This window comes from Heteronotia binoei, chromosome 11 (genome assembly GCF_032191835.1).
Source record: "Heteronotia binoei isolate CCM8104 ecotype False Entrance Well chromosome 11, APGP_CSIRO_Hbin_v1, whole genome shotgun sequence".
NCBI lineage: Eukaryota > Metazoa > Chordata > Lepidosauria > Squamata > Gekkonidae > Heteronotia > Heteronotia binoei.
Window position 1 is genome coordinate 13929074 of NC_083233.1, and position 24844 is coordinate 13953917.

Consider the following 24844-nt stretch of genomic DNA (forward strand, 5'->3'; position numbering starts at 1 on the left):
GTTTCCAGCTCTGGGTTGAGAAATCCCTGGAAATTTTGAGGGTGGGGCCTGGGGAGGCTGTTGCTTGGAGAGGGGAGGAGCCTGAATGGGATAGAATGCCATAGACTCCGCCTTCCAAAGCAGCCATTTTCTCCAGGGGGACTGATCTCTGTAGCCTGGAGGGAAATTGTAATTCTGGGACTTCTCTGACCAGCACCTGAACACTGGCAACCCTCTTCCACAATAAGATTGCTTCCCCCTTCCCCGCATCTCCAGATAAAAAAAGAACTTGAGTGGTGATGTCGGGAAAGACTCTGTTCGACCTGAGAGCATGGAGAGTCACTGCCAGTCATAGGTCGACACTACTGAGCTAGATGAACCAACAATCTGACTCGATAGAAGGTGTTCATTGAACCCGCTGTGGGTTGGATCCAAAGAGAGTCTTCCGCTTGCAAAAGGAGACCGGCTGTTGGTGGGAGGTCACTGGTGGATTTGGTCCATTAGAATTCTTTAGCTTCTGCTGAAACAAAAATGGCAACTTACGGCCATTTTTTTAGAGATGCTGCTGCTGTCTACTGTACTTTAAGGTGGGGGCGCAAAATCATTTGCCAATTTTTTTTAAAAAAAACTGACAACAGAAATGTCAGCACGGTTGGTCCTTTTTTCCTCCCCTTCAAAGAAAAATTTAGCTTTCGGGAGCTTAGAAAGTGCAAAACCCACAACATTATGCTGAAACGGCACACTAGAAATGGTGCGAGGAAAAAAAATCACCGGAGTGAACAGCCTTGTAAGTACAATTAATGTCACATCATTCTCAAATAAAGTATTCCTTACGAGGGGTTTTCCTTCAGTCCTGTCCTTTACCACCCCCACCCACTCCCTTTACATTCCCCCCCCATAAAGCCTCGGAAAAGGACATTTATAATTTCCAGTTTAGTTCCCTGGGCTCTCGCAAATAGATGTGGGTAAAATTTAATTTGGGCTCCAGTTCACCAAACTGTAGCACTTTTTGATCCCTGGATTCAGTCCGGCACTGTGTGAAGTACTAAAAAAAGGAAGTTGGCCTCTGAGCGTGTGCAGAGTTCCTTTCTCTCACCTCCTGTATCAGTTTTATAATCCCACACAAGAAAGATTTTCTGTTGACACTAGTGAAAGTAGGAGGGGCTAGTAGAGGAACTGGATTCTTACTTGTGTTTCAGAGGGCTCCTCCCCTTGCAAAGGGGTCACAGGTGAGCAGACCACAAGCGGGACGCTGCGAGGCTGCAAAAGCTAGGTGGAACCACGGTCATGTGATCTCAGCCAATCATAAAATATCACACGATCACTTGCAACTCTCGGTGTCACATGACCACAGGCATGCTATAATCTTTGGGTGAGATCGTTGTAGGGTTGCCAGCTCCAGGTAGGGGGCTACCTGGAGATTTTGGGGGTGGAGTCTGAGGAGAGGCAGCGTTTGGGGAGGGGAGGGACTTCAGGGGACGACAAGAGTCCACCTTTCCAAGTGGCCGTTTCCTCTAGGTGAAATACCTCGAGCACCTGGAGGACAACTGTCATTGCAGGAGATCTCCAGGTGCTACCTGGAGGTTGGCAACACCATCTTATATCGATCCTCACACACTCTTTCTCCCTGCCCTGCACCAGTAATCAACCAGGAAGCACAACCATTTGCCCAAATGCTTATCTGCTGTTCCCAATTCTGCTGAGACTTCAAGAGATGGTAGATTCCACCAGCATCTCCTGCCCATTCTAAACACCAGTTCTCATTGGAGTCTATGCCTGCCTACACTTTTGCACAGCAACCCCCATGGCGTTTTGCTATATGATCCTATGGACATGATACAAATGAATGGAAATGCCCCTGAAAATATACAGGTTCACCTGGGTTCAAAAGAGCTGCAATCTTATATAACGGGTGGCTGACGGTAGCTCTCCAGATGTTTTTTTGTCTACAACTCCCATCAGCCCCAGCCATTGGCCATGCTGGCTGGGGCTGATGGGAGTTGTAGGCAAAAAAACATCTGGAGAGCTACCGTTGGCCACCCCTGTTATACACAGCACCACCCCACAAAAAGTCCATGAACATTAACAACCATCTGTGTTCTAGCCCAGTTATGGGGCCACACGCAGGCCATTGTTATGTCGCCGTCCGGGTATTTTAATTAACTTTAGCTGATACTTTCATGCTGTATGATTTTTGTTTGTGATTTTGTATGTTGTTACCCGCCCTGAGCCCATCCTTGGGGAGGGCGGGTCATAAATTGAAAATAATAAATACATAAATAAATAAATATAAATAAATAAATAACCGCTTCTGCCCTCGCCCTGCTTCCAGACCCCCAGCCTGTTCCATCAAATTCTTTTCTAGCCCCATTAAACATTAGACTTACAGCCTCAGCTGCCGTATAGCCTGTGAACGCATGGATTTCTCTCTAGATATACAGGATAACCGCGGTTCGCCTTGCCTCATTCCAAAGGTTTGCCCTGAAAAATGGAAGCTTATTTAAAGCTTCCAGGTTGGGTAATTCTTGGGAGATGGGAGGTGATGTCCAAGCTGGGGAGGGACGTCAAGGTATAATGCGGGGGGGGGGGGGGGTGTAGCAGGAACTTATTTGCATATTAGACCACGCCTCCCTGATGTAGCCAGTTCTTCTGGAGCTTACAGTAAGCCCTATACTAAGAACCCTGTAAGCTCTTGGAGGATTGGCTACATCAGGCAATGTTCCCTCTAAGTTGCAGAGTCTTGTGAGCAAAAGTTCTACTTTGTGAGCTCCTGGCATTAAAGCGGTGAGCTCCTGCATCAATTCGTGTGCTCTGGGGCCATCCTTCCTGAGGTAAGACAAAAAGGTGTGAGCTGGAGGCTAAAAATCTGTGAGCTAGCTCACACTAACTCAGCTTAGAGGGAACACTGATCAGGGGTGCGTGGCCTAATATGCAAAGGAGTTCCTGCTACAAAAAGAGCCCTGGTAGAATGTCATAGAATCCAAATGAGCCATTTTTTCTAGTGGAACCGATTCCTGTAGTCCGGAGACCAGCTGTAATTCCAGGAGATCTCCAGGTGCCACCAGGACATCGGCAACCCTACGCAGCCTTCCTGTTCCTACTTTCAGAACGAACACACTTCTCGCCTTAATCCTTGCTACTCTGCTGCAGTCCCTGCTCACGCTGTCTCTCCTTCAGCCGCCTTTCTCTCCTGCCAACAAACAGAATGTTTTAGGAGCGGAAAATGCTTCCCAAACCGTTGCTGTAGCTAGAACTGAAAGAAAACGGCAAAATAATAATAATAATAATAAAATCAGTCTTCCTTGTCTACAATTTAAAGGGTTATTTTTAAAATCCCTTTTACCGATGAGAAGCTGGAACTGGGCGTTGTGTTAAGAGCACATTTGGACGGCAGCAATAGCCTTCCTATGAACTACGGCATAAATTCACACGGCCGGTATTTTCTCCCATTGTGAATTAGCTGTAAATCCAGAACTCAACAGCATTTCCAGTTCAAGCTAAAGAAGTAACGGGAATGGTCAGACCGTCAAATTATTGTAATTAGAGCCACTAAACTGGCCCAATAAGGAAAACATCTGCTGTGGAGGGGGGGGGGTTATTGGGCTATATGTTAATGATCCTAAAAGTTCCAATCAGGGCTTTTTTGGTAGAAAAAGCCCAGCAGGAACTCATTTGCATATTAGGCCACACCCCCTGACACCAAGCCAGCCGGAACTGTGTTCCTGCTCAACATAAAGCCCTGGTGTCAATGATCCAACACTTCTGTCTCTCCATTGAAAGACAAATAAATAATGAGATGTAATCTATGGCTGCTTCCGCATGGAGACGATTCTCCTTGGACTTTCCTCTGCCTTAGCCCTTGGGGGCTGCCGTCCCGTTGCTCTGCTGCGGCCACAAGAGGGCTTTTTCCATGCTCTTTTTAAAAATGGTAATGGGTACATCGTTACAGTATTATAATAATCTATTACAATAACCTCCTGTTACCAGCTTTCGCTGTTTGTTTTTTTTAAAACAAGCCTCTAGCTATTTTGGTTGCAGAGTTACAGGGGAAAATGTGCCGTCTGTGCTTTCCCCCTTAGGCCTAAAGGCTTTTTAAAATAAAAGCTGAGAAACTAGTGCATTGTTGCAACAGATTATTGTCACGTTGGAATATTACAGCAGTTTAGCTAGTGCTTTTTTTTTTAAAAGCCTGAAAGGGGAGGGACGGTGGCTCAGTGGTAGAGCATCTGCTTGGGAAGCAGAAGGTCCCAGGTTCAATCCCTGGCATCTCCAAAAAAGGGTCCAGGCAAATAGGTGTGAAAAACCTCAGCTTGAGACCCTGGAGAGCCGCTGCCAGTCTGAGAAGACAAGACTGACTTTGATGGACCAAGGGTCTGGTTCAGTATAAGGCAGCTTCATATGTTCATATATATGAAAAAAAACCTCCAGGGGCATCAGAGAGAAAAAAAAAAGTGTGTGTGTGAGAGATGGCTCCAACGTAGGCAGAACTTGCAAAATACCCACTTTCTAATCGATCCAACACCCACAGATACTTCGACTGAGATCTTTAAAAAAAAAACAAACCCCAGTTTTCGGAAAGATCACAGCAAAGTGGGCCATGGGCTGGGGAATCCGTAGAAACGGGATGAATACAGAACGATGTCATATGACGGTCCTGAAAACAGCACTGCAGTTCAGAAGCCAACAGGGAGAAACCCCTCCCCCCACTCCCCCCCAAAATTGAAACAGCCTACTTTGCCACAGGGTGCAGACATGAACTGCCATGGTGCATCTGTAAATCCCTTTTCCTTTTGCATTAACCGTTACGGCACGGCAAAAGCGTGGCAAGTGCGTTAGGCTTCAGTCTTTCTACAAATATCGTATGGACACAAGCCCAGATTGCCCACTCTTTCTCCATAGGTGTTTTATTATTATTATATACGGGTTTTTCATACTGTGGCCTCATCACACAGCACTGAACGACAGGTGCATTCAAAACAGGGTGTCTTCAGAGTTCCCAGGCTTCTACCACCCCTATCTGACCTTGTCTTTCTTGACACTGCCCACCTCCTACCTTATAAGCATGCATCTGGGTTCATTCCTACATAATGGGGGGGTTCCTTCCCCCATTCCCTCCTTGGTTCTATTCTTCCGAGGTCCAAAGCACCGTGACATGCCGCTCACCACACTTCCCTCTGCATCCCCTTCCGCCGCACCGAGTTCATCTAGCAGGGTACGTTTGGTTCGTAAAGTCCGGCATCCTTTCTCCTCCCTAGCAGAGGCACCGCCTGTCGGATTTCACCACCTCCTCCGACGAATGCACGACGTTGGGGACGAAGCCGCTCTTCACCCCTTCCCATCCTTCTTGGATGGTGATCTCCCCCCTCTTAACCAGCTCGTAGATGTCTCGAGTGAGGTCGGTAAAGGCCTTCTCCACGTTGATGGCGTCCCGGGCGGAGGTCTCGATGTATTTCATGCCGTAGGCGACGGCCAGTTTCTCAGCCTCATGCCGGGTGACTTGCCGCTGAGTGTCGAGGTCGCACTTGTGGCCCACCAGCACAAAGACGATCTGGTAGGGCTGGACGTGCACTTTGGTTTCCTCTAGCCACTCGTGGACATTCTGGAAGGACCTGCGGTTGGTGATGTCGAAGAGCAGCAGGCCCCCCACTGAGTTCCGGTAGTAGGCTCTGGTGATCGATCTGAAAGGCAAGGAGAGCCCGAAGGGGGCAAAGCTCTTTTAATGAGGAGACCGCTGGTCAACATGAAGTCAAGACTGTCTACTCTGACTGCCAGCACCTCTCCAGGTTTTTGGGCACAGATCTTTCATAAGAACATAAGAGACAGCCCTGTTGGATCAGGCCAATGGCCCATCCAGTCCAACACTCTGTGTCACACAGTGGCCAAAAAACCCCAAGTGCCATCAGGAGGTCTACCAGTGGGGCCAGGACACTACAAGCCCTCCCACTGTGCCCCCCCGCAAGCACCAAGAATACAGAGCATCACTGCCCCAGACAGAGAGTTCCAAAATACTCTGTGAAATAAGAGAAGCCATGTTGGATCAGGCCAATGGCCCATCCTGTCCAACACTCTGTGTCACATAAGAACATAAGAGAAGCCATGTTGGATCAGGCCAATGGCCCATCCAGTCCAGCACTCTGTGTCACATAAGAACATAAGAGAAGCCATGTTGGATCAGGCCAATGGCCCATCCAGTCCAACACTCTGTGTCACATAAGAACATAACAGAAGCCATATTGGATCAGGCCAATGGCCCATCTAGTCCAACACTCTGTGTCACATAAGAACATAAGAGAAGCCATGTTGGATCAGGCCAATGGCCCATCCAGTCCAACACTCTGTGTCACACAGTGGCCAAAAACCCCCAAGTGCCATCAGGAGGTCTACCAATGGGGCCAGGACACTACAAGCCCTCCCACTGTGCCCCCCCAAGCACCAAGAATTCAGAGAATAAGAGAAGCCCTGTTGGATCAGGCCAATGGCCCATCCAGTCCAACCCTCTGTGTCACATAAGAACATAAGAGAAGCCCTGTTGGATCAGGCCAGTGGCCCATCCAGTCCAACCCTCTGTGTCACATAAGAACATAAGAGAAGCCCTGTTGGATCAGGCCAATGGCCCATCCAGTCCAACACTCTGTGTCACACAGTGGCCAAAAAACCCCAAGTGCCATCAGGAGGCCTACCAGTGGGGCCAGGACACTAGAAGTCCTCACACTGTTGCCCCTCCCAAGCACCAAGAATACAGAGCATCACCTGCCTCAGACAGAGAGTTTCAACAATACGTTGTGGCTAATAGCGACTGATGGACCAGTGCTCCATATGCTTATCCAATCTCCTCTTGGAGCTGTCTATGCTTGTAGCCGCTGCCACCTCCTGTGGCAATGAATTCCATGTATTAATCACCCTTTGGGTGAAGAAGTACTTTCCTTTATCACCTGTTACCAGAGCCTTAACTGGAGATGCCAGGGATTGAAGAAGACGATGATATTGGATTTATATCCCGCCCTGTACCCTGAATCTCAGAGTCTCAGAGCAGTCACAGTCTCCTTTACCTTCCCTCCCCCTCCACAATAGACACCCTGTGAGGTAGGTGGGGCTGAGAGAGCTCTTACAGCAGCTGCCCTTTCAAGGACACCCTCTGCCAGAGCTATGGCTGACCCAAGGCCATTCCAGCAGCTGTAAGTGCAGAAGTGGGGAATCAAACTCACAAATACCTCCCGCTAAATTCACAGGATCTTCATTGCTGTCAGATGGCCATCTAGCCTCTGTTTAAAAACCTCCAAGGAAGAAGAGCCCACCACCTCCCGAGGAAGCATGTTCCACTGAGGAATCGCTCTAACGGTCAGGAAGTTCTTCCTAATGTTGAGCCAGAAACTCTTTTGATTTTATTTCAACCCACTGGTTCTGGTCCTACCTTCTGGAGTCACAGAAAACAATTCCACACCATCCTCTATAGGACAGCCCTTCAAGTACTTGAAGATGGTGATCCCATCACCTCTCAGCTGCCTCCTCTCCAGGCTAAACATCCCCAGCTCCTTCAACCTTTCTTCATAGGACTTGTTCTCCAGACCCCTCACCATCTTCGTCGCCCTCCTCTGGACCCGTTCCAGCTTGTCTATATCCTTCTTAAAATGTGGTGCCCAAAGCTGAACACACTACTCCAGGTGAGGTCTTACCAGAGCAGAGTAAAGCGATACCATCACTTCACGTGATCTGGACACTAGACTTCTGTCGATACAGCCCCAAATTGCATTTGCCATTTTAGCCACCGCATCACACTGTTGACTCATGTTCAAACCCTTCTCCTTTGTTCTCCAGTGGGAAAGCTGGTTGGATCCAACCCTTTTGTGCCACGTGGCACCTTGCCTTAGCCTACTGAGGTGGACGTGACTCTAGGGCTTGGTCTGTGAGCAACAACAATTACCTGCCACGTGGCAGAGGTCTTAGACTGAACTCAGTGGCTCCTTGATTCAGTGGGTCGCGGGGAGCCCCCCCAAATAGGATGCAGCTTTGTCGATGAAATATGCATTACCCTCTAGATTAATAATTGTGTGCCTTCAGGTTGCAACCAATCTGCAGAGGCCCCAGGATGATGGGGTTTTCAAGGCAAGAGATGAGCAGAGGCGGTTTGCTCTTTCCTTCCTCTGCAGAGCAACCCTAATCTTAAAAACTAAGAAACAGAGAGCTGGAAGGGACCTCAAGAGTGAAGATATGAAGATATGAAGCTGTCTTATACTGAATCAGACCTTTGGTCCATCAAATTCAGTATTGTCTTCTCAGATTGGCAGCGGCTCTTTCTCCAAGGTCTCAAGCTGAGGTTTTTTCACGCCTATTTTGGCCTGGACCCTTTTTTGGAGATGCTGGGGATTGAACCTGGGACCTTCTGCTTCCTAAGCAGATGCTCTACCACTGAGCCACCATCCTTCCCCAAGAGTCATCTAGTCCAACCCCCTGCACAATGCAGGGAATTCAAAACTACCTTTCCCAGTGAGCCCTGCTCTATGGCCAGAGGAACGCAAAAAACCCTCCAGGATCCCTGGGCCAAAACTCCTTCCTGTCCCCAAAGGGGTAATCTGCATTACTCTAGACATATAAGAGAAGGCCACAGGAGGTGCACCGCCTCCCTTTCACTGTTGGACTCAATTCACACCTGGTGGTCTCCTATCCAGGGTTTTTTTGGTAGCAGGAACTCATCCGCATATTAAGCCACACACCCCTGATGTAGCCAATCCCCCTGGAGCTTACGGTAGGCCTTGTAAGCTCTTGGGAGGATTGGCAACATGAGGGGTATGTAGCCTAATATGCAAAGGAGTCCCTGCTACACCGGGGGTGGCCAAACTTGCTTAATGTAAGAGCCATACAGAATAAACGTCAAGATGTTTGAGAGCTGCAAGACGCGCACGTCGGATGTTTGAGAGCAGGCAGGCAAGCAGGAAGAAAGGAAAGCTAACAGATGGGGAAGGAAAAGAGAGGTGGAAAGAAAGCAACTTTAAATGTATTCTCCAAGCTGCTGGCTGACTTGGCTTGGATAAGCGATTTAAAGAGACAAATAAATGCTTTTTCCAAGCTGGCCGATGGGGCGGCGGGGGCCCTGAGAGCCACACAGCATGTGTGAAAGAGCCACGTGTGGCTCCCGAGCCACAGTATGGGCACCCCTGTGCTACACCATGACCAACTCTGCTTAGCTTCCAAGCTCTGATAAGAATGGCCTAGGCTGTGCTGCTGACCCTTGAAAGGGGTCCCTGTGAGGCCACGAAAATTGCCCTGTTAGCCCAAGGAATGTGCTCCGTGGACTCAACACCCTTCTTTGGCCAACAGACTCAATGGCTCCGGTGTAGCTGCTTTCTCTGGCAGCACTGGGGTTCTCTCTGAGGAAGCTTCTGGTTGTTGGCTTCGGAAGGCTTTCCCGTCAGCCCTGAGGCCTACCTCTCTGCTTCCCAGCAGGCCGCTCTCCGAGCAACCACTTCTGTACACCTCCTTCCTCACCAGGACGTACTTAGGCATTAAACATTCATTGCCTGGGAGCTGTGCTTTTAAAAGAAAATGGAAACAATGGGGTCTTAAAGAGATAGCTTGAGAGAAGAGCCCCACGTGCTTTTCCTAGCAGACCGGGAGGGCCGGCGAGATGTCGATGGCATCGCGAGGAAAAATAGGCAATTTCCTGAATGGCAAACATACACACAGCATCTCCTAATGGAAACGCTGCTTGAGCAAAATGGTTCTTTCTCCTGAGTAAGTAAATGTTGAGCTCCAAGGAGAGCGGCTGTTTGCTTATCGACACACCCCTTCTGGGGCACTGTTCAGGACGGCGGATCCAGTTTTAAAAAGAACCAGCCTTACATGAGGATGATATCCCAGGATGCATCACTCTGGGAAGGAGCTATGAGGCTTAGGGAGTACAGGAAGTCTTCCTCAGCGTTTCCATGGTGAGACATGGAGTTACGGGCTAGGCAGACGCTGCCTCTTCATACCCATCCGCCTACATGCCACAGACCCTAATTTTAGGAAGGGAGTCTGAAGAACTGATCCAAATTGAGGTGAACAGAAATTAAATTTTAGACCTACTGGGGAAATTTTAAAAGCCAGTAAGTCTCCAGCTCCTTATGGCATACACCTGAGAGTTCTTAAGGAACTCAGAAGTAAGATTGTTGACCTACTGACCCGTATACGTATCCTGTTACTAAATTCAGCGGCTGTGCCAGAAGACTGGAGATTAGCAAATGTGGCACCCGTTTTTGAAAAGGGATCCAGAGGAAATTACAGGCCAGTCAGCCTAACATCTGCCCCAGGCAAACTAGTAGAAACTGTAATCAAAGAGGGACAAAGCCTGCTGAGGGAAAATCAGCATGGCTTCTGCAAAGAGAAGTCCTGCCTTATCAGCATTTTGGAGTTCACTGAGAATGTGAACAAGCATGTAGATACAATGAGGAACCTAATATAGTGGTGGTGGGGCTCGCATCTGAAACCCAAATTATCACTGAATGTCGAAAACAAGGACTCTCATCAGGATACCTGCGGCACTCCTTTCCCAAATGAAATGAGCTGGATCCTTGGTCAGACAAAGCAGGGTGGGAGCGTTTTCCGCTGAAGCCCAGCCACGATGGCTCCACTGGATTGGATCCAACCATCTTCTCAGTAACCTTCCTCCAACTGCAGTGGCTCTTCCTCCAGTGGTAGAGCCACTAATGTTGGAAGAAAACTCCTTAGACTGGAGATAGACCTCAGACAGCTTCAAGAGGGGATTGGATAAGTATCTGGAGCAGAGGTCCATCGGTGGCTCTTAGCCACAGCATATTGCTGGAACTCTCTGTCTGCGGTGGGGATGCTCTGTATTCTTGGTGCTTGGGGGGGCACAATGGGAGGGCTTCTACTGTCCTGGCCTCACTGGTGGACCTCCTGATGGCACCTGAGTTTTTTGGCCACTGTGTGGCACAGAGTGTTGGACTGGATGGGCCACTGGCCTGATCCAGCATGGCTTCTCTTATGTACAGAGAGTTGGACTGGATGGGTCATTGGCCTGATCCAACATGGCTCCTCTTATGTTCTTAGACATGAGCCCAAGTGAAAGGTGGCGGCATTGCTATTGTAATAAGTGAATGAATAAACTAACCAACTATGCTTAGTTGAGTGGCAGGGGGCAGTTCTCCTCTACGACCAGCACTGGTCAACATTGTGGGAAGCGGTTCCTGAAGAAAGAGACAGCCCCATGGTTTGTATGCCATCCTTCGCTTGGGGGACTTTCGCCACCCACTAAAGACTCTGCAAGGACTTCACTGTGCTGGGCAGGAATCCATGTACCCTCAACACGGCTGTAGGTCTGTGGGTATGGGAGGGCCCCCCGGATGAGCTCAAGCACCTCCCCTGAGTTTGCCAGCTCTGGCTTTCTGGCAAAGTTGTTAATTTCCTGCACTGTGCAGAGGGCTGGACTAGATGACCCATGAGGTCTCTTCCAGCTCTATGTTTCTGTGTAATTCCAAGAAATCTCCAGTCCCCACTTGGAGGCTGGTTGCTATAACCTCCCCCAGCCTATGTGGCTGCAGTTTATCTGGAAGGAGGGAGGCCTTCCTTGTCCCGAATATGACAAGCAGGCCTCTGCTTTGTATGCACCAGGATCGATCCCTGGTACCTCAACTTAGTTAACAAGACTTCAGGAAGGGCCTTTTCTGCCTGAGTCCCAGAAGTGCTGTGCCAACTTGGTGTGGGGCAGGTTTGTCTGTTCAAAATCAGACTGATGTACATTTTTTTCCTATTGATGACACCTGTCTTACTTAACAGTGCACTTAGATGGGTGCAGCTCCACTTAGGAGCACATGGCCAAACTGCAAAAAAAAAAAAATTAGCCTTTTTTATTTAATGACAATACAGAAACAGTTTCAATATCTACGCTGTAAAATTTTCCTTTCTCACATGCTTCCTTGCTGCTTTTTAAAAGCGTGTGAAGCCGGCACCCCTTTCTTTCTCTTCTTTTCTTTGGGCTGGCTCAGAAAGAAATAACTGATGAAATCTCTGCAGGAAAAATACGATGGCAACAACAGAAACGGTCATCGGGCATTTTATGAGCCGCACAGCAGGAAAAAGGGAGGTTTCCCCCCATGTGCTGAGTGGCTACAATTCAGCCTGGCGGTCATGTGCCCTGGGCAGTTTTGGGTTGCTGCCACTGCCCTGGGACTTGTAATACACAACAAAAACCATTCCCAGTCCTCAGTGACAGACACATCCAGAACCGGGCCAGCCCAGTGTTTTAGGAGTCCAAAAAAACAGGCCCAAAATCCATGAGGTCCTTCAGATTTCATGTCTCTTTATTTCTACAAGGGTCTGACTTGAGCTGTTCGTGTTGAAGAGGAAGGAAAAGCGTTCTCCAGAGTATGCGGTACAGTCCTCTCCAAGGACTGCGTTGGCTTGGAACCTGCAGGTTTGTCGGAAGGAACTGCTGCGCCAAAAAAGGCCTCTTGGAAACGTGGGGAGCCTACAGATCAGAGCCCAGGAGGCGCCTCTCCAAGCCTGTGCTGGGAGAGGAGGGCAGGAGGTGGGCCCGGGATCAGCCCGCGGTTTCTCCAGGAGCCTTCTCAGCATCCTTCCTGCAGCGCAGGATGGAGGCTTGCAGCCTGTAACTGCGCATCCCTGAAAGTTTGTCCAGGGCAACAAAGGAAGCCCAGGCCAGCAGGTCTAAGGGACAGACTCAACCCGGCAACACCAACACCTCCCCCAGAAGATTCTGCTCTGCCCAGTTCTCCCTCTAAGCTGAGTTAGCAAGAGCTAGCTCACAGTTTTTTACCCTCCAACTCCAGATTTTTGCCTTAGCTCAGGAAGGATGACCCCAGAGCACACTCATTCATGCCAGGAGCTCACAAAGCAGAATTTTTACTCACGAAACCCTGCAGCTTAGAGGGAACGCTGGTTCTGCCCCCTGCGTTGCTGTTTGAAGGAGGAAGACCTTGGGAGCTGTATGGGGGTGGGGTGGGGGGAATGGCCTACTTTCCCTGGCACTGAGATGCGACGTCCATGATCCATCCCCACTGCCAGTGAGGGTCTCTTGCCCTTCCCACATGTATGGATGTCAGCAGGCCTGTAGCTAACCAGGGGCCCTGAAGGTTGGGGGGGGGGGGGGGCTCACCCCCAGGCAGGCCCTCTCTTCTGTGCAATTTAAATGGGGTGGGAGGGGCACCCAGGAGCAGCCGCTGCCCCTCCCCTGTCATTTAAAGGGCCCACAAATCAGCTGATTGGTATTCTTCACCCAAAGGGTGATTAACATGTGGAATTCACTGCCACAGGAGGTGGCAGCGGCTACAAGCATAGCCAGCTTCAAGAAGGGATTGGATCAACATATGGAGCAGAGGTCCCTCAGTGGCTCTTAGCCACAGTGCATTGATGGAACTCTGTCTGGGGCAGTGATGCTCTGTATTCTTGGTGCTTGGGGGGGGCACAGTGGGAGTGCTTCTGGTGTCCTGGCCCCACTGATTCTCCTGAGGGTGCCTGTTTTTTTTTTTTTTTGGCCACTGTGTGCCAAAGAGTTTTGGACTGGATGGGCCGTTGGCCTGATCCAGGATGGCTTCGCTGATGTTCTTATGCCTAGGGCAGTGATGCTCTGTATTCTTGGTACTGGGGTGAGGGGGGCAACAGTGAGAGGGCTTCTAGTGTCCTGGCCCCACTGATGCATCTCCTAACGGCACTTTTTTTTTTTTGGCCACTGTGTGACACAGAGGGTTGGACGGGATGGGCCGTTGGCCTGATCCAGGAAGGCTTCTCTGATGTTCTTATGTCCAAATAGCAGGGGGGGGGGGGAGGAGGCAGGCGCAGTCACCAGCCTCCTGCATGATTTAAAGCCCCCCCCCCTGCGACCCCCCCATAGCCCCCTCCTCAGGGCTGGATGTCAGGCATGACAAAGCAAGATGCGAGAGTCGTGGCCTCCCCGGCCGCTCCCCCCTAATGCTCCAGCAGCGCACAATGGAGCCCAGCGCTCTCCTTGGCGCATCCCGAGGGCGCCACGTCGGGGAGGCCGGAATCCCCCCCCCCAAGCCCGACTCGCCCCCCGGGGCTGCAGGGGCCCCCTGCCCAGCCCCCCTCGCCTCCTGCGGCCGGCCCTGCCCTGCCCCGCGGCGCCCACCTGAAGCGCTCCTGGCCGGCGGTGTCCCAGATCTGGAGCTTGATGCGCTTGCCGGGCTCGATCTCGACGAGGCGCGAGAAGAAATCCACGCCCACGGTGGGGTCGGAGACTTGGGCGAAGCGGCCCTCGGTGAAGCGGCGGATGAGGCACGACTTGCCCACCGTGGAGTCCCCGATGACGATCAGGCGGAACTGGTACAGCCAGATGGCCTCCATGCCCCCCCCCGCCCCGCCGAGCCCCCGCCCCCGCTAACGCTGCCCGGGCCGCTCCCGCATGGCGCCGCCGCCGCCTGCAAACGGCCTGCAAGCCCCGCCGAGGGAAGCGCCGCCGCCGCTCAAGGCCCCGCGCCGGCGGCTCGAGGCGGGAGGGGGGCCCTGCAGGGCAGCGGCTGCTCCGGAGCCATCCTCGGGGGGGGGGGGGAGACAAAAGGGGCTCAAGGGCCGGCCGGGCTGCTTCTCCTCCGGCGGGGCCTTCCCTGCCCAAGATGGAGAGCGGCGCGGGGCTGGCGGAGGCGGAGGGATGCGGGCGGCGGGCGCGGGGACGGCGGCGGCATCAGCACCAAACAGTCTGACTCATCATTGGCAGCGGCAGCGGCCGCAATGCCCCGACTAAAGGCGCAGCAGCAGCAGCCCCCGCCGGCCCGGCCGCTACCGCGCGCCTCCGAAAAGAAGCGGCGCCCCGAATGGAACGGAGGGAACGGCCCGACCCGAGGGGGCTCGCTCGACGGCACCGCGGAAGGAGGAGAAGGGACAGCCAGGCACACCACGAGACGCTGAAAAGAAGCAAGGAAAGCGCAATTCTGCGGGGTTTGGAGGAGGAGGAGGAGGAGGAGAGGGAGGAGAAAAAGAAGAGGGAGGAGGAGGAGAAGAGGAAAAAACGAGGCGAAGAGGAGGAGAAAAAGAAGAAGAGGGAGGAGGAGGAGAGGAGGAGAAAAAGAAGAAGAGGGAGGAGAAGAGGAGAAAATGAAGAGGAGGAGAAAAAGAAGAGGAAGAGGAGGAGAAAAAAGAAGAGGAAGGAGAGGAGAAGAGGCGAAAAAGAAGAGGTGGAGGAGGAGAAAAAGAAGAAGAGGAAGGAGAAGAGGAGAAAATAAGGAGAGGAGGAGATAAATAAGAAGAGGGTGGAGAAGAGAAAAAGAAGAGGAGGAGAAAAAGAAGAAGAGGAAGGAGAGGAGGAGGAGAAGAGGCGAAAAAGAAGAGGAGAAAAATAAGAAGAGGGAGGAGAAGAGGGAGAAGAGGAGAAAATGAAGAGAGGAGGAGAAAAAGAAGAGGGAGGAGGAGAGAAGAAAAAGAAGAGGAAGAGAAAAAGAAGAGAAGGAGGGGAAGAAGAGAAAAGGAGAGGAGGAGAAAAAAGAAAAGGGAGGAGGCGAGGAGGAGGAGAAAAAGAAGAAGAGGAAGGAGAGGAGAAGATGAGAAAAAGAAGAGGAGGAGGAGAAGAGAAAATGAGAGTAGGAGGAGGAAAAGAAGAGGGAGGAGGAGGAGAAAAAGAAGAGGAGGAGGAGAAGAGGAGAAAATAAGGAGAGGAGGAGAAAAAGAGGAAGAGGGAGGAGGAGAAAAAGAGGAGGAGGAGAGGGAGAAGAGGAGAAAAAGAAGAGGAGGAGGAGAAGAGGAGAAAATAAGGAGAGGAGGAGAAAAATAAGAAGAGGGAGGAGAGGAGGAGGAGAAAAAAAGAGGGAGGAGAGGAGGAGAAGAGAAAAAGGAGAGGAGGAGAAGAGGAGGAGAAAAAGAAGAGTGAAGAGGAGGAGAAAAAGAAGAGGAGAAGGATAAGTGGAGGAGAAAAAGAAGAAGAGGGAGGAGGAGGAAAAGAAGAAGAGGGAGGAGAAAAAGAAGAGGAGTCAGGAGAAGAAGAAGAGAGGAGAAGGAGGGGAGAAATAGGAGAGGAGGAAAAAAAGATGGAGGAGAGGAGAGGAGGAGGACAAGAAAAAGAAGAAGAGGAGGAGAGGAAGAGGGGAGAGAAGAAGAGGACGGAGGAGAAGAAGAAAAGGAGGAGGTTCCTGCACTCATCCTGAGGTGCTAAGGGAAGAAAGCATTTTGGCAGACAGGGTTACCCAACAGTACAAAGATGCCAAAATGCCACTCTCCAATCATCCTATCTCCATGCTAGAAAAAGTTTCACATAAGAACATGAGTAGACATAAGAGAAGCCATGTTGGATCAGGCCAAAGGCCCATCCAGTCCAACACTCTGTATCACACAGTGGCCAAAATACTCAGGTGCTATCAGAAGGTCTGTTGTGTGTGTTCCTGCCTGGCTCATTGGAGCCATAAGGACTGAGCTTGGGGACTCAGGGATGATGGACAGCAGGATCCAAATACCTGTTGCCCTTCTCCAATCACCAGCCTCTGGCTGGTTTGAATGCTCCAATGGCATGCTAGCGTGGGGACCTAGAAATGTATATACTGGGCTTCCGGGTCAGAAACAGCTTGCCGAGTGCCTCCTGGCAGCTCTTCTGAACCTCATGAATGGAGGGGCCCCTTCAAGGGGGGCTCTACTGGAGACCCGGTAAGGATCTCTGGCACCAAGAGGCGCGATGGTGGCGTAGAATTCCGACAGGTGCGGGATTCGTAGCACCTTCTTTGCCTCCGGCTGCACCGCGCAGTCACCAATTTTGTAATGGACTAGGTGAACCGCTCGTTAGTCCAAGAACAATGAAGAAGAGAGAAAATGAAGCAATGAAGAAGAGAAAAGTGAAGAAAAAGAGGGGAGGAGTGACACCATTAGCCCCCCTCAACCCCCCCTCCTTTTCAATGTTAAAAGACTTAAAAGTCTAAAAACGAGGCTTGAGATTGAAGAAAGATAAAAATCTTTTTTGGTGATTGGAGGAAAAATAAAGTGGAACATTGGATTTTGATTGGAGAATATAAAGTGGATTGATTTAAAGACTTAAACTGAAATAAAAGTGAAAAGTGGAAATATTGTAAAAGAGAAGAATTGACAGAAAGTCCTTTGATTGTTACAAACTTTCACAGCTTTTCTTTATCGAATGGACACAATGGGGTTGAAGTTAGAATCGGATTGGGACATAAATGTGGCTTTAGAAATTTTTCGGGACAGTTTTCGTGAATGCGATGCAAGCTCTGCAAAAGTCTTTGCATGAGTGCCTCAATCTGATGTGTGACCCGACAGCTAGCGATAGTACTGAAAGTATAAATGAGCCACAGGATGTAACAAACCAGATAATATCAGGAGACCAGAAGACAGAGATGATGGGAAAAGAAGAAGCCCAGCAATATGGGAATCATTTTAAAATGGAGTTGGTGGTTGTAGCTTTGTTTACGAAGGAGAAAGAACACCTTATCAGAAAGGAAGAGGAGGAGCGTCCCTCAAAGATTCCAAAAACAGAACAGAAAGGAGAAGATGATGCCAGCACATCAAACAATGATGAAAGAGAAGAAATGGAAGTCCAACTGTTTGTAGCAGCAGTAGGAGTGAAACAAACACAGGGGTGCACAGCAGCTGCAGCAGAGGAAAAGATACACAACAGCCCAGAAAATTTTGACAGACGTATGTTATTAGGACTGGCTAAAAATTGGAAGATCTTTAAAAAGAAAGAGACTAAGAAGAAGAAGAAGAAGATATTGGATTTATATCCCGCCCTCCACTCCGAAGAGTCTCAGAGCGGCTCACAATCTCCTTTACCTTCCTCCCCCACAACAGATACCCTGTGAGGTAGATGAAGATATTGGATTTATATCCCGCCCTCCACTCCGAAGAGTCTCAGAGCGGCTCACAATCTCCTTTACCTTCCTCCCCCACAACAGACACCCTGTGAGGTAGATGAAGATATTGGATTTATATCCCGCCCTCCACTCCGAAGAGTCTCAGAGCGGCTCACAATCTCCTTTACCTTCCTCCCCCACAACAGACACCCTGTGAGGTAGATGAAGATATTGGATTTATATCCCGCCCTCCACTCAGAAGAGTCTCAGAGCGGCTCACAATCTCCTTTACCTTCCTCCCCCACAACAGACACCCTGTGAGGTGGGTGGGGCTGGAGAGGGCTCTCACAGCAGCTGCCCTTCCAAGGACAACCTCTGCCAGAGCTATGGCTGACCCAAGGCCATGCCAGCAGGTGCAAGTGGAGGAGTGGGGAATCAAACCCGGTTCACCCAGATAAGAGTCCGCACACTTAACCACTACACCATACTGGCTCTCCCAGTAATAAATTTTGCATTGTCAGAAATGGAGAAGAAATTAATATATTCTTTGATTTTGTGAGAAATGGATTATTAGAGATGTAGTTAAAATTTGTAAGTATTGGTTAAAAATTGGACAGTTGGGGGAAAGAACGAAAAGATTGTGATATTGGGAGGGATTTATTTAGATTATTTAGCTGATGGCAAGGGAAAAATATATAAAAGGATGGTGGGCAGCCCAATCCAGACATAAGTGGCGGCCAGCTGTGGCGTAGCTGCCGAGCCGCTAGTAGACTTCCTGAGGACTTCGGCATGCTGGAGCGTGGGGAGGGGAGAAGCATAGCTCGCCGTGAGGGAGATGATCGACATGGCAACGTCGCTGGCATAGGCACGCAAGGGAGGCGGTGGCAGCCGGAGGGGAGGGCCAGCCCCCCCACCCCACCCCCCCATTGGCCAGTCCTGGCGCATGCACTGCGGCTCATATCAGTCAGGGATGAGGAGAGGCGGACCTAGAGAGGCTGATAGCCATCTCCAACTTACCCCCAAACAGAGAGCGGAGCCAATGATGGGCAGACCATCAAAGGCAAAGGAGAGATGTCCCACCAACATGGGGAGGGAACAGGAGTGAGGCTGGGCATGCGCGCACAAGAAGCTTGGCTTGGTGGCAAGGTGGGGGTGAGACAGGCCCGCATGGGACCACGGAGAAGCCGTCAATCCCCTCACACCCTCCTGCTGTCAGAGACTCTGCCAATGGCAGGCAGACAAGCAGGAAGTACCAAGTGCAGGAGTTGGATGTCATAGACAGTGGCTGGAATGTGTGTCTGGGAGTGAGCAGCCCAGCAGCAAACACCCCCCCACCCAGAGACTCCCTGTGCTGACCTGACGCCCCCTGCCATGTGCACAGAACACCTCCCCCAGGGGCCGCAGAACTCAGAGTGCGAGTGCATCAGCCACAGAACTCTGAGTCCACTTCATCAGCCCCCTCTTAGTGCCCTCCGCACAACAGCCCTGTGGGGTCGGGTAGGCTGTCAGCCCGGGCAGGCTGAGGTGTGGCGCTCCTCTCCCCTGTCCAGCCACACTAGTGGCAGCATGGCAGCTCATAGACCATTTCCCCTCACCAAAACCAAGTCTGCCCATCCTCCCAGGCAATCCCTTGGAGAGGCCACTGATGGGGGGGGGGTGCCCAGGGAACATGCAGCAGATGCCAAGCAGGAGAGACAACAGAGGGCACAGCTCAGACTTTATTTTTCTGGAACAGAGTGGGTGGGGCTGAGATGGCTCTCAGCAGCTGCCCTTTCAAGGACTACTACGAGAGCTATGGCTGACCCAAGGCCATGCTAGCAGGTGCAAGTGGAGAAGTGGGGAATCAAACCCGGTTCTCCCAGATAAGAGTCCGCACACTTAACCACTACACCAAACTGTTTTTAGGATGAGTGAGGGGCCAGGTGGGGCTTTTGCCCAGTGAGGTTTCTGACGGGCCTTCAGAGAGTAGATTTGGTTGTGCAGGTTTTTAGCAGCAGCTGCTGCCACAGCTCAAGGATCTTCACTGTGTGACTGAAGGGAAGCCGCAGCAGCCATGTTGTGGCTGGCTCTGGCCCCTGCGGCAGCTATTTGGAGGCAGCCATTTTGTGGCAGCACTCACCACCTCGTGTCAGAATCCCAAAAGTGCCTGCAGGTCAAAGGGGAAGGGGACCCCTGGCATACGGCAAGATGGATCCAGATAAGGGATCTCCTAGTTTGCAAATCCAAGTGGACTTTTTCCTCTGAGGGGAAAAAAAGTCAGATTGTGACACAAAGACAGAGCATCTCAGGACTCAGGTGCAGGCCTCATTTTGGGCAGGAGCTCACAGGAGCGGAACTCCGGAACCACTACATTTTTTTGTGCTCTTTCTTTCTTACCTCCCCTGCCCCAAATACTTGCTTCTGGACGCCATTGTTCTACCCCCTGTAAGAGTTTTGCTGAACTCTTTAAGATTTGACAAACTTCCTAACGCTTTTTTCTCACACAAAAAAAAAGGAAAATAAAATGTCTAAAGCAGACAGATGGACATCTTCATCATGCCATCGTGGCCTCATAGGATACATTTATTTATTTATTTTATTGAATTTATATCCCGTCCTCCCTGCCGAAGCAGGCTCAGGGTGGCTGAAAGTCATTTAAAAAGCGCAATGGGAGTCAGGTTTTATTATGACAATTATAATTCCAGAAGCATTTAAGGTCGATGCTGAGTTAATATAATTTGGTACACCTTCTGGTGATGTCAGGGGTGTGGGGCATGTGCCAACGAGTTGTGCTAATGAGCTCCGGCACCTCTTTTTCTGCGAAACAACACTTGCTCACGTGTGTTGTGTCTTTACGGAGGGGGCAGCTGTACTGGTTCCCATTCCTCTCTGACCCCAGTTAAGCCATTTTCTCTGCAGAAATTCTCTGCCTGGGTCTCTGCTTTTGGCACACCGTGGATTCCTTGTGGGCGCTTTGCTGGTGGATTGGCATTTGGGTGGGAGACAGACAGGCTGTTGACACCGAAGCTGTCATATAGCTATGGCTTACATTACTTTGGAAGAGCCCCGTGGCGCAGAGTGTTAAAGCTGCAGTATTGCAGTCCTCAGCTCTGCTCACGACCTGAGTTTAATCCCTGGCGGAAGCTGGGTTTTCAGGTTGCCGGCTCGAGGTTGACTCAGCCTTCCATCCTTCTGAGGTCGGTCAAATGAATACCCAGCTTGCTGGGGGGGGGGGGGGGCGGAAGTGTAGATGACTAGGGAAGGCAATGGCAAACCACCCTGTAAAAAGTCTGCCGTGAAAACGTCGTGAAAGCAACATCACTCCAGAGTCGGAAATGACTGGTGCTTGCACAGGGGACCTTTCCTACATTACTTTGGTTTCTACCAAGGAGAAGGCAAGACACAGTTTGCTGCCCATGGGCAGGATCAAGTTTGAATTAGCACTCATGAACAAAATCCAGGTGTTTATCCCCCAAGATTCCTATCTTTTCAAGCAGGAATGCAATTCCGGCTGGTTTGGCATCAGGAAGTGTGGCCTACTATGCAAATGAGTTCCTGCTGGGCTTTTCCTACAAAAAACCCTGTGTGAAACAATGGTGATGTCAGGGGGTGTGACCTGATATGCAAATGAGTTCCTGCTGGGCTTCTTCTACAAAAAAAGGCCCTGCCTAGCTAACTGTAGGTGCTAACCAGTGTTCCCTCAGGTGAGTTAGCATGAGCTAGCTCACAGATTTTTAGCCTCCAGCTCACACATTTTTGTCTTCGCTCAGGAGGAATGGCCCCAGAGCACAATTTCTGCAGTAGCTCCCAACTTTAATACCAGTAGCTCACAAAGCAGAATTTTTGCTCACAAGACTCTGCAGCTTAGAGGGAACCTTGGCCGCTAACATCTTGCATACCCCATCCTTACAAATGCTAATTTGATCCATCACATTTCATAAAGGACACCTCCACCCCACGGGCAAGGGAAAGGGCAAGAATGATGACAGACTCGGTAACCAAACAGTCGGTGCGCACAGCTGTCATTGACACTGCAAAGGTCAGAGGAAGCGGGATCACCCCATGGGAGAGAAATCTACTGGGACACCTGTTTCAATGTGACATCTGTACACAGCCTCCCAATCCCCTTGGCAGCTGAAGTCTTTCGCCACCTCCTGGTGGTTGGCAAAACTACAACAACAAGGGGGAAATGCCTGCGCCGCTCCTTGGCGTTGTAAGACTCCCGGTAATTGTCACGCGTTGCCTAGGAGACCAATCCACACAATCCATTAAATTGTTACCTGCATTGTTTTGTTTTCCCAGTGTCACTGTGCAAACAGCAGTTCCTCTCCTCCCGGGGCTGCTTTGGAAAAAAAGTTTTAAGTATGAATAAGAAAAATAGTGAATTCAAGAGGCTCAACGCAGTCTCTCTCAGCCTTTTGAACTGGGAGTGGGTGGGCATTGGAACTATACACCAGGGCTTTTTTTGAGCAGGAACGCAGTTCCGGCTGTCTTGGTGTCAGGGGGTGTGGCCTAATGTGCAAATGAGTTCCTGCCGGGCTTTCCCTTCAAAACAATGGTGATGTCAGGGGTGTGGCCTAATATGCAAACGAGTCCCTGCCGGGCTTTTTCTACAGAAAAAGCCCTGCTACACACTGTCTTCTGTCACCCTCCTCCTTTTGAGTTTTTGAAAATGCAAAGATCAGTGCATGCACCCAGAGCGGCTTACATCCTCCTCCTTGCCTCCGTTTTATCCTCACAACAACCCTGCAAGGTAGGTTAGGCTCAACAAGTGTGACTGGCTCAAGGTCACCCAAGGTCACAGCACAAGTGGGGATTCAAACCTGGGTCTCCCTGATCCTAGTCCAACACTCTTAACTACGGCACTACTGCAGATTGGGACAGTAGCTTTCTACTAATGCTAGAAGAGGAATCATAATAATGATGATGACCAGGGCTTTTTTGTAGCAGGAGCTCCTTTGCATATTAGGCCACACATCCCTGATGTAGCCAATCCTCCAAGAGCTTACAGACCCAGTTTGGTGTAGTGGTTAAGTGTGCGGACTCTAATCTGGGAGATCCGGGTTCGATTCCCCACTCCTCCACTTGCACCTGCTGGAATGGCCTTGGGTCAGCCAGAGCTTTCGTAGGAGTTGTCCTTGAAAGGGCAGCTGCTGTGAGAATCCTCTCAGCCCTACTCACCTCACAGGGTGTCTGTTGTGGGGGAGGAAGATAAAGGAGATTGTGAGCCGCTCTGGGACTCTTAGTGGAGGGTGTAATATAAATCCAATGTCTTCTTCTCTTAATACAGGGCCTACTGAAAGCTCTTGCAGGATTGGCTACATCAGGGGCGTGTGGCCTAATATGCAAAGGAGTTCTTGTTACAGAAATGCCCTGATAGTGATTAGGGTTGCCAAGTCCAATTCAAGAAATATCTGGGGACTTTGAGGGTGGAGCCAGGAGACATTGGGGGTGGAGCTAAGAGCAAGGTTGTGACAAGCACAATTGAACTCCAAAGAGACTGCACACCTTTTAAATGCTTCCCCTCAATTGGAAATAATGAAGGATAGGGGCACCTTCTTTTGCGGTTCTTAGAACTGGATCCCCTGGTCCAATCCTTTTGAAACCTGGAGGGTGTTTTGAGGAGAGGTACCAGATGCTATGCTGCAAATTTGGTGCCTTTACCTAAAAGGAAAAAAAACACCAGGGCTCCCAGAGCTCCACATACCCGTGGATCAATTCTCCATTATTCCCTATGGGAATCGATCTGTGTATGGAATAATGGAGTGCCCAGCAGACATTCCCCCTCCCGGCTTTCTGATGACCCGGAAGCAGTGGGAGGGCCTCCAAACCGAAAATGCCTTTTGGGAGCAATTGACTAATTGCGTGTATATTCTTACTGAGGATTGGTTCCAGAGTACTGAAGTATTTTGATCAGAGGAAGTGGATATCGAAACACGTAACTTCTACCTAGGAAACGTGTATACTTCTTATTCATTTTCGAGTCTTCACCACGCTGCAACGTTGTTGTTTTGAGAGAGTTCTTCTACAATAACTTTGTTTCTTTCCAGAGAGGTCCGCCTGTCAACACTGCTACGCTACAGCAGCCCTTTCGGGTGGCCTCTTTAAGTGACTCTGGTTTTTTTGTAGGATTTGCAATCGTTTCAATGTACTTTCATAAGTTGCGAGCGTGTAAAAATAGTCTTAACGCTTCAAATGCATTCATAGCTTTATTAATTAGCCGGAAAGTAAATGCAACTTCGCATCAAGCTCATGTAACTGTTTGTAGTTAATTGTCAGTCTCAGAAAATTCTTGAGAGATTTTACATCTCTTTCGAACACGGTTCTTTCTTGGTCCCCGCCTGCGGATGGGCAGCCCGAATAATGATGATGTTGTACATTTTAATTCATCGTACACAGTGCAACCCTATGTAATGTCTGAGCCCAGTCGGGGCTTAGGTGGAAGTCGCTGCATAGGGTTGCGCACACAGTGGACCTTTTCGACAGAATCGGGATTTGAACCTGGATCTCCCAGACCCGACTCTTAATGCTCCACCCATTGCACTTGCTCTGGCTGTCAACGGAGCACACTATTTCTCCTTCTCAAGCCGGACAAAAAGAAACATGCAAACACGGCGGCAGCTGTTCCTGAGGAACGGTCTTCCCAAACCAAACTGGGCCGTTGGGGTCATACCGGGCGAGTCATCACCGCTATTCCAGTGAGGGCTGCTGTATCTCCCCTTTAATCAGCTCTTCCCCACTGTCCTCACTCAGCATATATTTCTTCTGGGGTTGAAGCAAATGGTAGTTTCTTAGAAACAAGCAGCATTCTGAGCGACTGAGCAACCCAGCAAGCTCCAAGCACGTTCTGAACACAGGCTGCCAACCAGCCGCCCATGTAGATGGTGCTCGTTTTAAATCACGGACAGATCATCAGTGGGAGCATATGGGGTGTTCCACTCAAGAGAAAACAGGTGAGGTGTGCTTGATTTCCAAGTATGTTCTTTGTGAAAATGAGAACATCACTAGTCAGATCTTGGTTTTAGGGGGGAAAGAGGAGCAGGGCTTTTTTTTGTAGCAGGAGCACCTTTGCACCACACACCCCTGATGCAGCCAATCCTCCAAGAGCTTACAGGGCTGTTAGTACAGGG

The 24844-nt window shown here is 50.2% G+C and overlaps 1 protein-coding gene across 1 annotated transcript; it reads right to left on the reverse strand.

Moving 5' to 3' along the window:
• Nucleotides 1–4865: 4865 nt before the first annotated feature.
• RAB39B (RAB39B, member RAS oncogene family) lies at nt 4866–14320 on the reverse strand. The gene is made up of 2 exons (XM_060249932.1): nt 14081–14320; nt 4866–5657 (listed from the first exon to the last, which is right to left on the reverse strand). The coding sequence occupies exons 1-2, from the start codon at nt 14293–14295 to the stop codon at nt 5231–5233; spliced, it is 642 nt and encodes a 213-aa protein (XP_060105915.1). The 5' UTR covers nt 14296–14320; the 3' UTR covers nt 4866–5230.
• Nucleotides 14321–24844: the final 10524 nt, after the last annotated feature.